The sequence below is a fragment of the Sturnira hondurensis genome, unplaced genomic scaffold, assembly GCF_014824575.4.
Source record: "Sturnira hondurensis isolate 20B ecotype Veracruz unplaced genomic scaffold, ASM1482457v3 Scaffold0015262, whole genome shotgun sequence".
Taxonomy (NCBI): domain Eukaryota; kingdom Metazoa; phylum Chordata; class Mammalia; order Chiroptera; family Phyllostomidae; genus Sturnira; species Sturnira hondurensis.
In genome coordinates this window covers 1,654,989-1,668,252 of record NW_028087893.1, presented here as the reverse complement: position 1 = coordinate 1,668,252, position 13,264 = coordinate 1,654,989, and the positions used below count along the sequence as shown (strand labels likewise).

General features: G+C 55.3%; 1 protein-coding gene across 1 annotated transcript; it reads left to right on the top strand.

Annotated features, from left to right (window-relative positions):
• The first annotated feature begins 5,195 nt into the window (after nt 1–5,195).
• Nucleotides 5,196–12,661, top strand: F12 (coagulation factor XII). The gene is made up of 15 exons (XM_037064509.1): nt 5,196–5,252; nt 5,598–5,652; nt 5,871–6,095; nt 8,856–8,955; nt 9,112–9,182; nt 9,454–9,564; nt 9,701–9,832; nt 9,997–10,101; nt 10,251–10,416; nt 10,511–10,713; nt 10,816–11,023; nt 11,242–11,378; nt 11,472–11,621; nt 12,102–12,250; nt 12,341–12,661. The coding sequence occupies exons 1-15, from the start codon at nt 5,196–5,198 to the stop codon at nt 12,506–12,508; spliced, it is 2,037 nt and encodes a 678-aa protein (XP_036920404.1). The 3' UTR covers nt 12,509–12,661.
• Nucleotides 12,662–13,264: the final 603 nt, after the last annotated feature.

Below are 13,264 nucleotides of genomic sequence, written 5' to 3'. Positions count from 1 at the left end.
CATTACAGAGGATGTTAAAGGTTACCAGCCAACAGCTGGGTGAAGAGATACAGAGAGCAAAGTCCTGAACAAAGGAGCTTCTGTCCTCACAGAGTGTGGGGCCCTGGCATGGTGCCTGCAGGTGCTTCCTTCCGCAGGAGGGGAGTTCTCCCAAAAAGGGGGACAGTGAGCTGCCCTTGTGGGGTTTTATGGAGGCTTCATTACATGGTCATGATTGACCAAGTTAGCGATTTTCAAGTGGTGTGCCGCAAGAATTTTTAAAACACACGATGCCTGACTACTTAGTCAGGGGCGCTGGCCTATTTTCCCTTAGATTGTCAAATTTAAAAAACTGACAACAGCCAACACGATAGCTGGCCAGTGTGAATGAATCAAAATTATACCTACTTTTTTGTCAGATCAGCCAAAAACAAATTTTACTAATGCGTTTATGTGCACCATGAGGTGACAAAGTTTGAAAAATCTCTGGAATAAGCCAACTATGATCTCTTCCGCTGACCAGAGATTGGTTTAGGGGTGTCAGGTGACCCAGTCCCACCCAATGAGCTGTGAGTGGAGGGCTGCTTGGGGTTTTGCTTTTTGTGAGGCAGGTTTCTTCATTTCTGAGGCTTTCCTGGAAGCAGAAGTCTTCTTCTTACTGAAGTTTATATGACTTCTGGAGCCGTGGCAGCCATTATGTGACCATGAGGGAGTCAGCCTGAAGGTCTGCATGCAGAGGACCACAGAAAAGGAAAAAGAAGAAATAACTGGGGTCCTGATGACATGGCGAAATCACGGCAAGCATCGCCCCTGGAGCCCCTCTGTCCCCATCTCTGGCAATGTGAAGCCAGGAATGTGAATGTCCTCACTGCTTACTTAAGCTTGGCTTTCAAAGGATAATCCCAACCAAATCCCAACACTGCCAGACCTTCTCACCACCCCGAGCCATCTGCTCAGGATTCACAGTCCTGGGAGAGAGCCCTCATTAGCCAATTTTAGGCCTTTTTTTTTTTTCAATAAAAAAGTTCAACCAAATTCACTTGAAAATTTTCTTGGCTTTATTAAACAATTCATGAATTGGGCAGCATCCCATCTAGCAACTAGAAGGGCGTTCCGAGGGGCTGTATGAAACAGGACTGTAGGAAGTTGGTGGGGCAGGGGCGCTCTCAGTGAAAGAAAAAGGATTAGTTTTGGGTCCAATGTCTTTTCTTTAGGGGAAGAGAAGAGAACTGTTTTTGTTTTTGTTTTTTAAGATTTTATTTATTTGTCTTTAGAGGAGAAGGGAAGGAGAGAGGGAGAGAAATATCAATGTATGGTTGCCTTTCATGGTGTCCTCTGCTGAGAACTGGCCTGTGAGAGGTTTTCTTAGGCTCCACCGAGAAAGAAATGCCAATCAGCCATAAAGTAGGCAATAAAGAGCTTTATTGGGGCTTGTGCACCCAGGCGAGGTTCCCTGGTCTGCAGAATAGGGCCAGGGAAGTCGCACCCAAGCAGAGAATGTGGTGGGGTTTTATTTTCGTTGGCTCCCCATGGGAGCTGGGGATTGGTGCCCTCTGAACAAAGCAGCAGTACAGCATTGGTGGTCTCTTCCTCAGACTCGGGTTACTGTGAGGATGTCCATCTTGGCAAAGTCCAGCCAGAGCTTCCTCCTATCCCCGCCCACCCTAACAGCCTGCAACCCAGGCATGTGCCCTGACTAGGAATCGAACCGTGATCCTGTGGTTCACAGGCCCGCGCTCAGTCCTCTGAGCCACACCAGCCAGGGAAAAGGGTTTATATTATGAAGATTTTCTCTTTTTTCTATAGCAGATGGCAAGGGCCTGTGTGGCAGGTGCTTGGCCATAAAAGTACAGACTGGTTGATTAAGATTATGTTTCTGGGAGAAGATGAGGCTGCAGTTAGGTCGGGTATTAAATCCACGTTTTGTATCATGGGCTTTTACCACAAGTGACGCCATTTTGGCCGTATGGTTTTCTTTTTGTTTTTTTCTGGCTTTCCTGTGGTGAGGAGAGGGTGACCTGGTCGATGAGGCTTCCACAGTGGGAGAGGGTCTCTAGAAATGACCTTTTCACCACACAGTGGGGGAGGAGTAACCCACCTGAGAGAAGAAACTAGAGACGAGAGGAAAAGCAAAAGGGAACAGATGCTGAGCATCCAAATCCCCGGGAATGTCCGCCTTCAGCCCCAAAGGACTGTACGGCCCATCTCACATTTCCCACAAAGCACCCTGTGCTCCACACATTCCTCATCTGACATGCCACATCCAGGCTTCTGTGAAGGGATATCACTCAGTCTGCCCAGAAGCCTCCGCCCAGCCCCCAAACCCTTACTCATCGTGAAGACTTGTCCGTTCCAAAGGCCCTTCCGTTCCCAGCAGGAGCCACTACGGGCATTGGGCATTGGCCTGGGCCATGGTCTGTGCTCAGGTGCAGTCAAGAACTGACTTGAGGTGCTTTCACTGTAACAGGCTTGGCTAAAACTAGTTTCACTTTCTGTTACCTTTGAAAACAATTGTCCTGACTTCTCCTGCCCTCCACTGGCTGCGTTTGTGTTCCAGGAAGTCCTCCCTGACCTCTCTCTCTTCCGTAGAACTGAGAAATTGCTACATTCTGTCTCCACTTCATTTCCCAGACCATCTGTCAGTACTCCTTTGAAAACTAACAGAAATGCAATCGATTGGTTTTATTTGTTCAGGTAACTGCGGATTCTTCAGGGTTCTGGTTTTAGCATCCAGGCCCTCCAACAAAGTCATTGGGGATCTATACATCCATACTAGTTGTCAAATGCTGGATAACAAATCGCCCTAAAACGCACAGCTTCAGCCCTGGCTGGTGTAGCTCAGTGGATTGAGTGCAGGTCTGCGAACAACACAATCGCGGTTCAATTCCCAGTCAGGGCACATGCTTGGGTTGCAGGCTGGTTCCCAGCAGGGGACTCACGAGAGGCAACCATACATTGATATTTCTCTCCTTCTCTCCTTCCCTTCCCCTCTAAAGATAAATAAACAAAATATATAAATCTAAAAAAAATAATAAACCTTATGGCTTCGATCAACAATCAGTGACCATTTCTTACAGTTGCTGAGGTTCAGGAATTTAGGAGCAAAAATACTATGTTAAGCCCTGGCTGGTGTAGCTCTATGGATTGAGCGCGGGCTGTAAACCAAAGGGTCCCCAGTTTGATTCCCAGTCAGGGCACATGCCTGCATTGCGGGCCAGATCCCCAGTAGAGGGTATACAGGAGGCAACCATACATTGATGTTTCTCTCCCTCTCTTTCTCCTTCCCTTCCCCTCTCTCTAAAAAAAATAAATAAAATCTTTAAAAAATAGTATGTTAATTATGCCTTAATAAAAACAGAAATTCAGGAACAGCACAGCTGGAAGGCCCTGGCTAGCGATTGCTCATGGGGCTGCAGGCCTTTTGTGGGCGGGGCCTGCAGTATCCACTCCTTTGGCGGCCCCTTCCCATGGCTATCAAACTGCACTTCCTCCCCACACAGGCCTCTCTGCAGGGCCGCTGGGGTGTCCTCATCGCGTGGCTGCTGGCTTCCCCGGAAGGGAATGATCCAAAAGACCATGGCAGAAACCGCAGTGCCTTCATGGTCTGGACTCAGCAGTTCAACGCCATCACCCCTGCCGCTTCCCCTTGAACTCACGGAACAGCTCCCACTTAGTGTGGGCACAGGCATTCACAAGGGCATGCATCACAGAAGCCGTGATCACAGAGGACTATCTTGGAGACTGGCCCCCACGTTGTCCCTCATCATTCCTTCCCGTTTCGCTCTGTGTTTCAACTGTGTGTAGGCTTCATTCTCAGGCAGGCCCTGTCCAAGCAGAGACAAAGATGGCCATCACCATCTCCAGGCTCCTGTTCTCATCAGCTCCAGGGGCTAGCAAGTCCCCTTTTCCCAAAAGCTCTGGTGAGGAAGTCCCAAAGCTGCCTCTGACAGGACACACCTGTGTATATAGGCTTTTCCTTCAACCAGTCGCTGAGGTCCACGGGTGTCAGGCTCTTATTGGTCGGCCTGAGGCCACACCCAGACCTAGGGTGGAGGGCAGAGTGGGCGGCACTAGAGACCCATCGAGGAAATAAAGAAGTGGTTCTCAAAGAAAAAATCATCAAGGCGCTATTACTGAACCAAGGTTAACAGATGTTGGGAAGGAAAACAGCACACGTCAGGCCCCCTGTGTTTTAGCGTCTTCCGGTGGGATCATTCACTCTCTCCGCTCATTTTCTGTGGTTGATAGAATTCTAAGATGGCCCCCCCAAGGTGCCCACTCCTGGTGCACGCTTACCTTCCCCCAGTAATTCAGTCCAACACTAATCTAGACGCTTCTGTGGAAGAATGCTGCAAACATATTTAAGGTCCCAAATCAGCTGACTTTAAGATAGGGAGGTTCTCGTTGGTGGGCCTGGCCTAATCAGGTGAGCTCTTAGAAGGAACAGTGTTCTTCCTGGTGAAGGAGATTCAGCACCTGAGAGAGAGTCAACATGGGGGCGGAAGGGCTCTGCTGCTGGCTTGGAAGATGTCCCGGGCCCTATGGCCAGAAATACAGGCAGCTTCTAGGAGCTCAGGTGGGCCCCGGCTGACAGCCAGCAAGGCACAGCAGTGTCGGTCCTACAAATGCAAGGAACTGAATCCTGCCAACCATCCGAACGGCCTGGAAGTGGATTTCCTCCCATAGCCTCCAGAGAACTCGGACTTGGTCTCCCTTTTGTGAGGCCCTGAGCAGAAAAACCAGTCACACAGTGCCAGACTTTCAACCTGTGCATTTGCGAGCAAATAAATGTATATTGTTTTCAGTTCTGAGGTTTGCAGTTCACTTTAGGCCCAATGGAAAATGAATGCACTTCCCAATGGATCCTAAGATCCCTGTCGCAGGGAGCTTCTCTTGGGTCTCCTTAACCTCTCCATCCCCAATGGGACTTGGAACACAAGAAGTCCCTCTTCCTGAGTCCAGTCCCACTATCTGGGATAGAGATGGGGACCCCAGCTCCTCATCATTCTACCCCGGTCCCCTAACTTGCAGGCTCCCTGCTCTTGGGGGCCTGCTGAGGAAGTGGCTCTGCCTGGCTTCCCCCAAGCAGCCTGTGCCCCAGCAGGCCCAGGAGGGCAGCTCGACCAATCTCCACTTCCCAGGCCCCAGGGACCTTTGGCCAGCTCATCGACCGGGATTCCTGGACAGGTGGCTGAACCCACGGACAGAGGGACGCCATGAGGGCTATGCTGCTCCTGGGGTCCCTGCTGCTGAGCCTGGAATCGGTGCTTTTGGTGAGAGCTGCAGGCACTGGGGGTACTGTGTTGGGGGGTCCTGGGGATCCCTATCACAGCCTGGGCCACTGCCCATGTCCTGTTGGTCTAGGACCTGTGTGGAAGGGTGTGGGCAGCCCGGGAGGCCCAGGCAGGGAGAGAGACGCCAGAGCCTGTGGATCCGAGGGCCCGGCCTGCATTGCTGGAGGAGAGGGTCCTTGAGGAGGGAGGAGGAAGAAAGGGTCCAGGTCTTGTGAGGAAATCTCTGCCTTTCTGAGCTGTGAGAAGCAGCCGGGACCTGCATGGGCCCAGGGCCGGGCCACAACTTTCCGGGCAAACTTCCCGCCCTCCTTCCTCCTCCTGTAGCCACCTTGGAAGGCCCACGGGGCGCGTGAGCGCACAGCAGGAGGACACGAAGTGGGTAAGTAGCCCTGCTCTGTCGCCTAAGATGCCCTTTTGGATGGGAATGAGTAGGGGTGGGGGTGCCAATGGTCAGTCTCGGGCTCTCGGAGCGAGGGGCAGAATCCTGGACACAGCCGTCACCCTTGTCCCCAGAGTTATCTGGCTTGCGTTCAGACCTGAGCGCCACTGTGTGCCAGGTCTACACCGATGGGCGCTGGAGCCCAGAGGGCTAGTGAGCTGTGTGCTCCTTGAGGGTGGGGCTTGGGCTGTATCTGAGGGTCCACTCCAGCACCTGCCAGTTTTCCTCGGTTTCCCCAGCCTCCCCCAAGCCTTTCCCTTCCTCCACGTATCTCACAGGCATCGGTCATGCCACACAGAGGCCAGAGTCCTTGATAGACAAGGAAAGATCAAGAGCAGGGCACCAGAGCCCAAATACCTCTCCAAACTTCAATTTCCCCAACTGCAAGACCAGGCTGGTTAGAGGAAACATCTTAGAGTGTAGAGAAGGAGAAGTGACTCCTGATGCCCTGTTAAAGCACTCAGCTCACTGTCAGGGGCATGGTCAGTGCTTAAAATACGTTCCCTTTTTTTAAAAAAAAATATTTATTTATTTATCTTTAGAGGGGAAGAGAAGGAGAGAGAAAGAGAAACATCAATGTATGGTTGCTTCTCGTGCATCCCCTGCTGGGAACTGGCCTGCAACCCAGGCATGTGCTCTGACTGGGAATCAAACCGCGATTCTCTGGTTCGCAGGCCTGCGCTCAATCCACTGAGCTACACCAGCCAGGCAATATGTTCCCTTTCCTAATTCAGCTCCCTTGCAGGTGAGGGTGTCTGCCATCTCCCCCCTCCTCAAACCCACCCGTAGCTCCCCATTGCCTAAATTCCTCCAGGCAATGAACATTCACCTAGAGCAGTGAACTGATGGCCCCTGCCCTGGTGGGCCTGGCCCCTTAGCATGGCACTGAAGCCCAGCACAACCGGCCCGGCTGCCTCGGCCTCCTCTCCTCATCGCTCCAGAGCCAGCCGAACTGCTCTCTGCCCTCTTGCCTGATCCAGCCTAGGTGCCCTGCCCTCGCCTCATCACCTACTTAGGACGATCCTCCTCTCTGTCCATCCCATTTGCCTCTTAAAAGTCCATTCTGGGCCCTGGCCAGGTAGCTCAGTTGGTTAGAGCATAGTCTTGATACACCAAGGCTGCAGGTTCGATCCTCAGTCAGGGCACATACAAGAATCAACCAATGAATGCATCAGTAAGTGGGATGATGAATTGATGTTTTTCTTTCTTCCCTTACTGTCCTGTCCCTGGTGTGGCCTTCCGCAAGTGCCTCTGTGCCTTTAACGGCAAAATAGCCGCTCATGCTTACTGACCAAGCACTCTGTGCCAGACTCGGTGCTCAGGGTTTCACAGATGCTCTCTCGCCTGCCCTTCACAACGCTCCTCTGCAACAGATGCAGACAGTTCTCGCTATTTGCGTTAGTCACTGTGGACACTGAATTAGGAGAGACTGAACAGTTGCTGCCAGAGGAGGTAGGGACTCAGGTTCCTGCGAGTCTCTGGCCACAGTTTGCATCAACTGTCAACACAGAACCTTGTTTCATGTGTGATTCTGCCTAAAGACACCTTGCTTAATATGCACGGTCAATTCGTTAACACTGAACTCCCAGCCAACGGCACGGCGCTCCTGCCTGGACAAAACTCGCCCAGGACGCTTGTCTGCTCCATGAGGCCCATTGCGGCCCCTCGCACTGGACACAGCACTTTGGCGTGGCGGGGGCCACCTTCAACAGCAAAAACACAGACTGTGAACAACGTGGTGCTAAATAGACCGTCTGAAGGACACTCGTTCCCAGCCGGAGAGTTGGGACAAGGAGCAGTGCCACCTGGTTTGACCTCTGCTGGGAACGTCGGCCTCTCTGGTGACTCAACGTCTGCCACTCTCTGCACGTCTACGAACCACCGTGAAAGCTCTGGAGAGCCGACTGGGGTTCTACAGACCAACTCTACCACAAAGGCAGATTCGCAAACGCCGCCTCTGGGAATAGTGAGGCTGGACGGTGCCACTTTTAAAATCATAATAGCAACATATATACTTTTATGGCCAAAACTGTAGAAATGGCAAAAGATGCAAAAGAACAAAAAAGTCATCCCCAACCCACAATCTTCCAAAAACCATTCTTGAGCATTTTGAGAATGTGCCTTCTGGATTTCGTTCGGAGGTGTATGTATGTGCGCATCTTTGTACAAAGAAAGGACCACACCGATGTGCCGTTTGTAACCTGNTTGACCTCTGCTGGGAACGTCGGCCTCTCTGGTGACTCAACGTCTGCCACTCTCTGCACGTCTACGAACCACCGTGAAAGCTCTGGAGAGCCGACTGGGGTTCTACAGACCAACTCTACCACAAAGGCAGATTCGCAAACGCCGCCTCTGGGAATAGTGAGGCTGGACGGTGCCACTTTTAAAATCATAATCGCAACATATATACTTTTATGGCCAAAACTGTAGAAATGGCAAAAGATGCAAAAGAACAAAAAAGTCATCCCCAACCCACAATCTTCCAAAAACCATTCTTGAACATTTTGAGAATGTGCCTTCTGGATTTCGTTCGGAGGTGTATGCATGTGCGCATCTTTGTACAAAGAAAGGACCACGCCGATGTGCCGTTTGTAACCTGCGGTCCTTCGTTTAAAATTACAAACACCTTTCTGTACATATATAGCATCATTTAAAAATTTTATGTGATAAAACACACAAAACATAAAATTTACCATCTTAACCACTTTAAGCGAACAACTTGGTGGCATTGAGAACACTCATATTGGGCCATCACACCCTGCCCCCATCGCCAGAACTCTTCGTCTTATAAAACTGAAACTCTGTAGCTCCACTATTATTGCCAGTTTCCAAACGAGGAAACCAACGTTCAGAGTGACCAAGTGACGTCAACATTCAACAAGTACTTATGAAGCGCCTACTTTGTGGCAAGCAGTCTTTCAGAGCCCGGGGTGCTGCCGACTTGCCCAAGGTCACACAGCTCGTAGGCTTTGGAGTCAGAGCCCACTCCTCCTGGCTGACTCCAGGGCCCGATTTCTTAAGCAGAAAGCTCGAAGGCACAGTGATCTTTTCCAGGATCTACCCTTTTTTCAGCCAGACCCTGAGGGTGGTGCCTGGGAGACCCGGCACAGGGAATGCCGTCAGAGAGTGTGTTGTCCCTGCAGTTCTCACTGACACTGGGGAGCCCTGCCACTTCCCTTTCCGGTACCACCAGCACCTGTACCACAAGTGCACGCGCAGGGGCCGACCTGGCCTGCGGCCCTGGTAAGATGACCCAGAAGGGGCTGGAGCTGGGGCCTGGGGAGGTGGACTCTGCCCACCCTTCTGCCCAAGGAACCCTGCTTGGAGAGAGGAGGCTGTGATAGGGAAGGGTGGGCCAGCCCCCCTGGGGCAAGCAGGGAGCCCCCTCTCTTTCTCTAGGTGTGCTACCACCCCCAACTTCGAGCAGGACCAACGATGGGCGTACTGCCTGGAGCCCAAGAAAGTACAAGGTGTCACACCCAGCCTCTGGGGGCCCAAGGTCCTTTCTTTCCCTTTGGGTACTCTCCTGAGCCTCATCAGACCCTACACACCTGGGGTTATGGGCCCACCTAGCCCCATTTTCCCTCTGGAGGGAGAAGTTCAGGGATGGGGGAGCCCCATTTTGCATATGGATGAACTAAGGCCTGGGAACAAGGTAAAAAGACCAGGAGGTTCAGGTGTGGCCGTGGCTCCCACATGCGGGACTCAGGCCCCCTGCCCTGCCCCGTGTCCCTCTCTCAGACGCCTGCAGCAAGCACAATCCCTGCCAGAGGGGAGGGACCTGTGTGCACACAGGGAGGGGCCCGCACTGCCTCTGTCCTGAGGGCTTCACTGGGAATCACTGCCAAAGAGGTAAGGAGGTGATGCGGTGGAGGTGTGGGGGCTGGGGCACAGGGGCAGCCCCCACCTACTGAGGAGGTCCCAGGACCCTCAGATACCTGGCCCAGTCCCAGCCTCTCCTGAGACCATGGCCTCACTTTGTTCCCAGAGAAGTGCTTTGAGCCTCAGCTGTTCCAGTTCTTCCATCAGGATGAAGTATGGCACAGGCTGGAGCGGGGGGCCGTGGCCAGGTGCCAGTGCAGGGGTCCCCAAGCCCACTGCAAGCGGCTGGCCAGCCAGGGTGAGTGGATTGGTTGGAAATTGGCCAGGGGGAGAACTGAAGGTCAGAGATCGGGAGAAGGGAGGAAAAGCTGGCTGAAGGCCAGCCGGTGGGCCTAGGGAAGGGCAAGGGCTCTCTGTGGGGTCTTTGGGCCCAGAGGGGGCTCAGCACGCTCCTTCTCCCAGTCTGCCGCAGCAACCCATGCCTCCACGGGGGCCGCTGTCAGGAGGCGGAAGGACACCACCTGTGCAGTTGTCCCAAAGGTTATGGAGGACGCCTGTGCGAAGTGGGTGAGTCTTGGTCTAGCAGGAGGCAAAAGCCCCACCCCCAAAGGGGAGGGCTCACAGAAAGGCACCAGAGAGAGTGAGAGAAGTGGCTGAGACCCACCGGAGGGAGACTATACCCTCTGAGGGCTGCAGGAAGCCTCCCCTCTCCCTAGACCTCGAGGCCAGCTGCTACGAAGGCAGCGGGACCAGCTATCGAGGCACCGCTGGGACCACGGTCTCCAACGCGCAGTGTCAACCATGGACCTCGGAGGCCACCTACCGGAACCTGACTGCAGAGCAAGCACTGAACTGGGGACTGGGCGACCATGCCTTGTGCCGGTGCGCTGGGTGGGACATAGCACAGTGTCCCCCTCCTCCTCGGGACCCCCTAGCGCCCCCCACGCTCTACCAGTGTGCTCCCCGGTGGTTGCAGGAACCCGGACAATGATACCCGCCCGTGGTGTTTCGTGCGGAGAGACGGCCGGCAGAGCTGGGAATATTGCAGCCTACCACGGTGCCGAGCCCCAGCCTTCGAGGAGCCCCAGTTCCAGCCTCTGCCCCAACCCCGCCATGAGCCCCCGAGCCTCCTCCTGCCATCACTTGCAGCAGATCAGGGGCCTCATCTCCGGATCCCAGGTAGTTGGGAAGGGGGCAGGAAGACCAAGCAGAGGGGGCGCGGGCGAGCTATGTGCCGGCCATTCGTGAGTTTCCCTGGCCTCAGCCCGAGCTCCTCCACAGTCTCGCACGGGCCCGGGACCGAATCGGCGGGCTGCGGACAGCGGCTCCGGAAACGGCTGCCCTCACTGAGCCGCGTCGTCGGGGGACTGGTGGCGCTGCCCGGCGCGCACCCTTACATCGCAGCGCTGTACTGGGGCCAAAATTTCTGCGCCGGCAGCCTCATCGCCCCCTGCTGGGTGCTGACCGCGGCTCACTGCCTGCAGAACCGGCCAGTACCGCCTGCCCAGCGCCAGCTCGGGACTCGGCTCCCTTTCACTGGGCCTAGCTTCCGCGGCGACACGCGAGCCCGTGCCTTGTTCTCCCCGCTTTCCCCTCCAGAGTCCCCTTGGAGGAAGCTGAAACCCAGGCTGCGGCTCGGGAACGGGGGTCCTCCAGGCTGCCCGTGGCCGACTCTGAGTGCGCATCCTCTCCCCACCACGCCCGCAGGCCGGCGCCCGAGGAGATGACTGTGGTGCTGGGCCAGGACCGCCATAACCAGAGCTGTGAGCAGTGCCAGACGCTGGCCGTGCGCACCTACCACGTGCACGAGGCCTTCTCGTCCAGCACCTATCAGCACGACCTGGGTGCGAAGGGGCGCCCCACGGGGATCAGGGGCCTGGTGAGGAGGGCTCGGAGGCCGGTGCAAGGGGCCTCACGCTCCTCTCCGCCCGGGTTAGCGTTGCTGCGCCTGCAGGAGAGCTCGGACGGTAGCTGTGCGCGCCTGTCGCCTTCCGTGTGGCCCGTTTGCCTGCCCAGCAGCACCGCCATCCCTGCAGAACCTGAGGCTGTGCTCTGCGAAGTAGCCGGCTGGGGCCACCAATTTGAGGGTAGGCAGAACCGCTGGGGCGGGAGGGAGACCTCTGGCCACCGCGGTAAGCAAGAAAAGTCTGCCGTCTGGATATCACCAGGGACAGGAGGCGCTCACCCGGTGGGTTGTGAGGACATGCAGAGCCCTTGTTACTGCAGCTCCTAGTAACAAGGGCTCTGGGATTCACCTTTGGGGGCCCCCCAGTGAATGAGAGTCACAGGGTCACACTTTCTCTTGGTTCCCACTGGGCGCAGGGCCGCAAGGCTACCTAGGACACTACCCTGCGCTCGAGGGCTTCCAAAGCAGAGCTGCTCGCCCCACCCACTCACACCCCGCAGTTGTCTCCTGCCTCAGTTTTCCGGTCCATAAAATGGGGTTACCGGCAGCTCTCTCCCTCATGGGCCTGCTACGAGGGCAGCTGGTGATCACTGGTCAGGTCCCCTGGCCAGGCAGGGAGCAGAGGCGGGCGGGGTGTGAGGGAAACGTTTTCGGCTCGCAGGGGCTGAGGAATACGCCAGCTTTCTGCAGGAGGCGCAGGTGCCGCTTATCCCTCCCGAGCGCTGCTCCTCCCCCAGCATGCACGGTGCCGCCTTCGTCTCTGGGATGCTCTGCGCTGGTTTCCCCGAGGGCGGCGTGGACGCATGCCAGGTGAACCCTCCGGCCGCTTTGCGCCCTGCCCCCACACCGGCAAATGCAGACCCCAGGCCAAGGGCGCTGAGCCTTGTGTCCTCGACCCAGGGTGACTCCGGGGGTCCGCTGGTGTGTGAAGAGGGGGCCACAGAGCGTCGGCTCATCCTGCGAGGCATCGTCAGCTGGGGCTCGGGTTGTGGCGACCGCAACAAGCCGGGGGTGTACACCGACGTGGCCAGCTACCTGACCTGGATCCTGGAGCACACTGCTTCCTGACCGCCCACCCGGGTACGCGTCTCTTCCTCCTCGGCGATTCTGGAATGGGGGGACGGCTGGACCCGGCCCTGGACGGGGAGAACTGTGCTGCAGCGCCGCCAGCCCGGAGCCAGGCATGGCGTCAACAGTCAATAAAGTGCTTTTGACAATGCTTGAGAGGCCCAGCTCCCTCCACAGCCCCCGGAGAGCAGGGTCTCCTGGGATCTTATGCAAGGTTTAGATTCCTGCCCAGCGGACGTTTTACCGAGCCGGGTGTACCTGGCCCTATGCACATGTTATTTCTCGGATGAAACGTTAGTACTTTCCGTTTGTGGAGACGTTCTCAACCTCGGCTGTACATGTGAATCATCTGGAGAGCTGTTTGAACCTATATCCAAGATCCACCTCAGACCGATTAAATCAGCACGTAGATCTAGGAATGGGGCAGGGGCGTGTTTCAAAAGCTCTCCAGGTGATGATGACGCGTGCGGCTGGGGTTGAGAACCATGGTTAGAAATGCTTCACCTTCTAATACTGGTGTGGACCCTAGGGGCCGGCAGCCGACATGGAAGTGCCTCACTCCCACCCAGCCCACGCCAGGGAGTGGGTCTCAAAACGTGGTCGTTGCACCAGCAGCAAGGGCGTCGCCAGGGAACTTGCTAGAAAGGCCTCTTCGCAGGGTGCTCGCCCCACTGCAGAACCGGAAACTCCTAGCTGGGGCCCAGCAACCTCCCTGACAGCTTTCCAGGCGGTTCTGATGCTCCTAACATCTGGGGA

Coding starts and splice junctions, on each gene's coding strand:
- F12 (XM_037064509.1), top strand. CDS start 5,196: ATGAGGGCTATGCTGCTCCTGGGGTCCCTGCTGCTGAGCCTGGAATCG. Junction 8,956..9,111: donor CGACCTGGCCTGCGGCCCTG/GTAAGATGACCC, acceptor CTCTTTCTCTAG/GTGTGCTACCACCCCCAACT. Junction 9,565..9,700: donor TGGGAATCACTGCCAAAGAG/GTAAGGAGGTGA, acceptor CTTTGTTCCCAG/AGAAGTGCTTTGAGCCTCAG.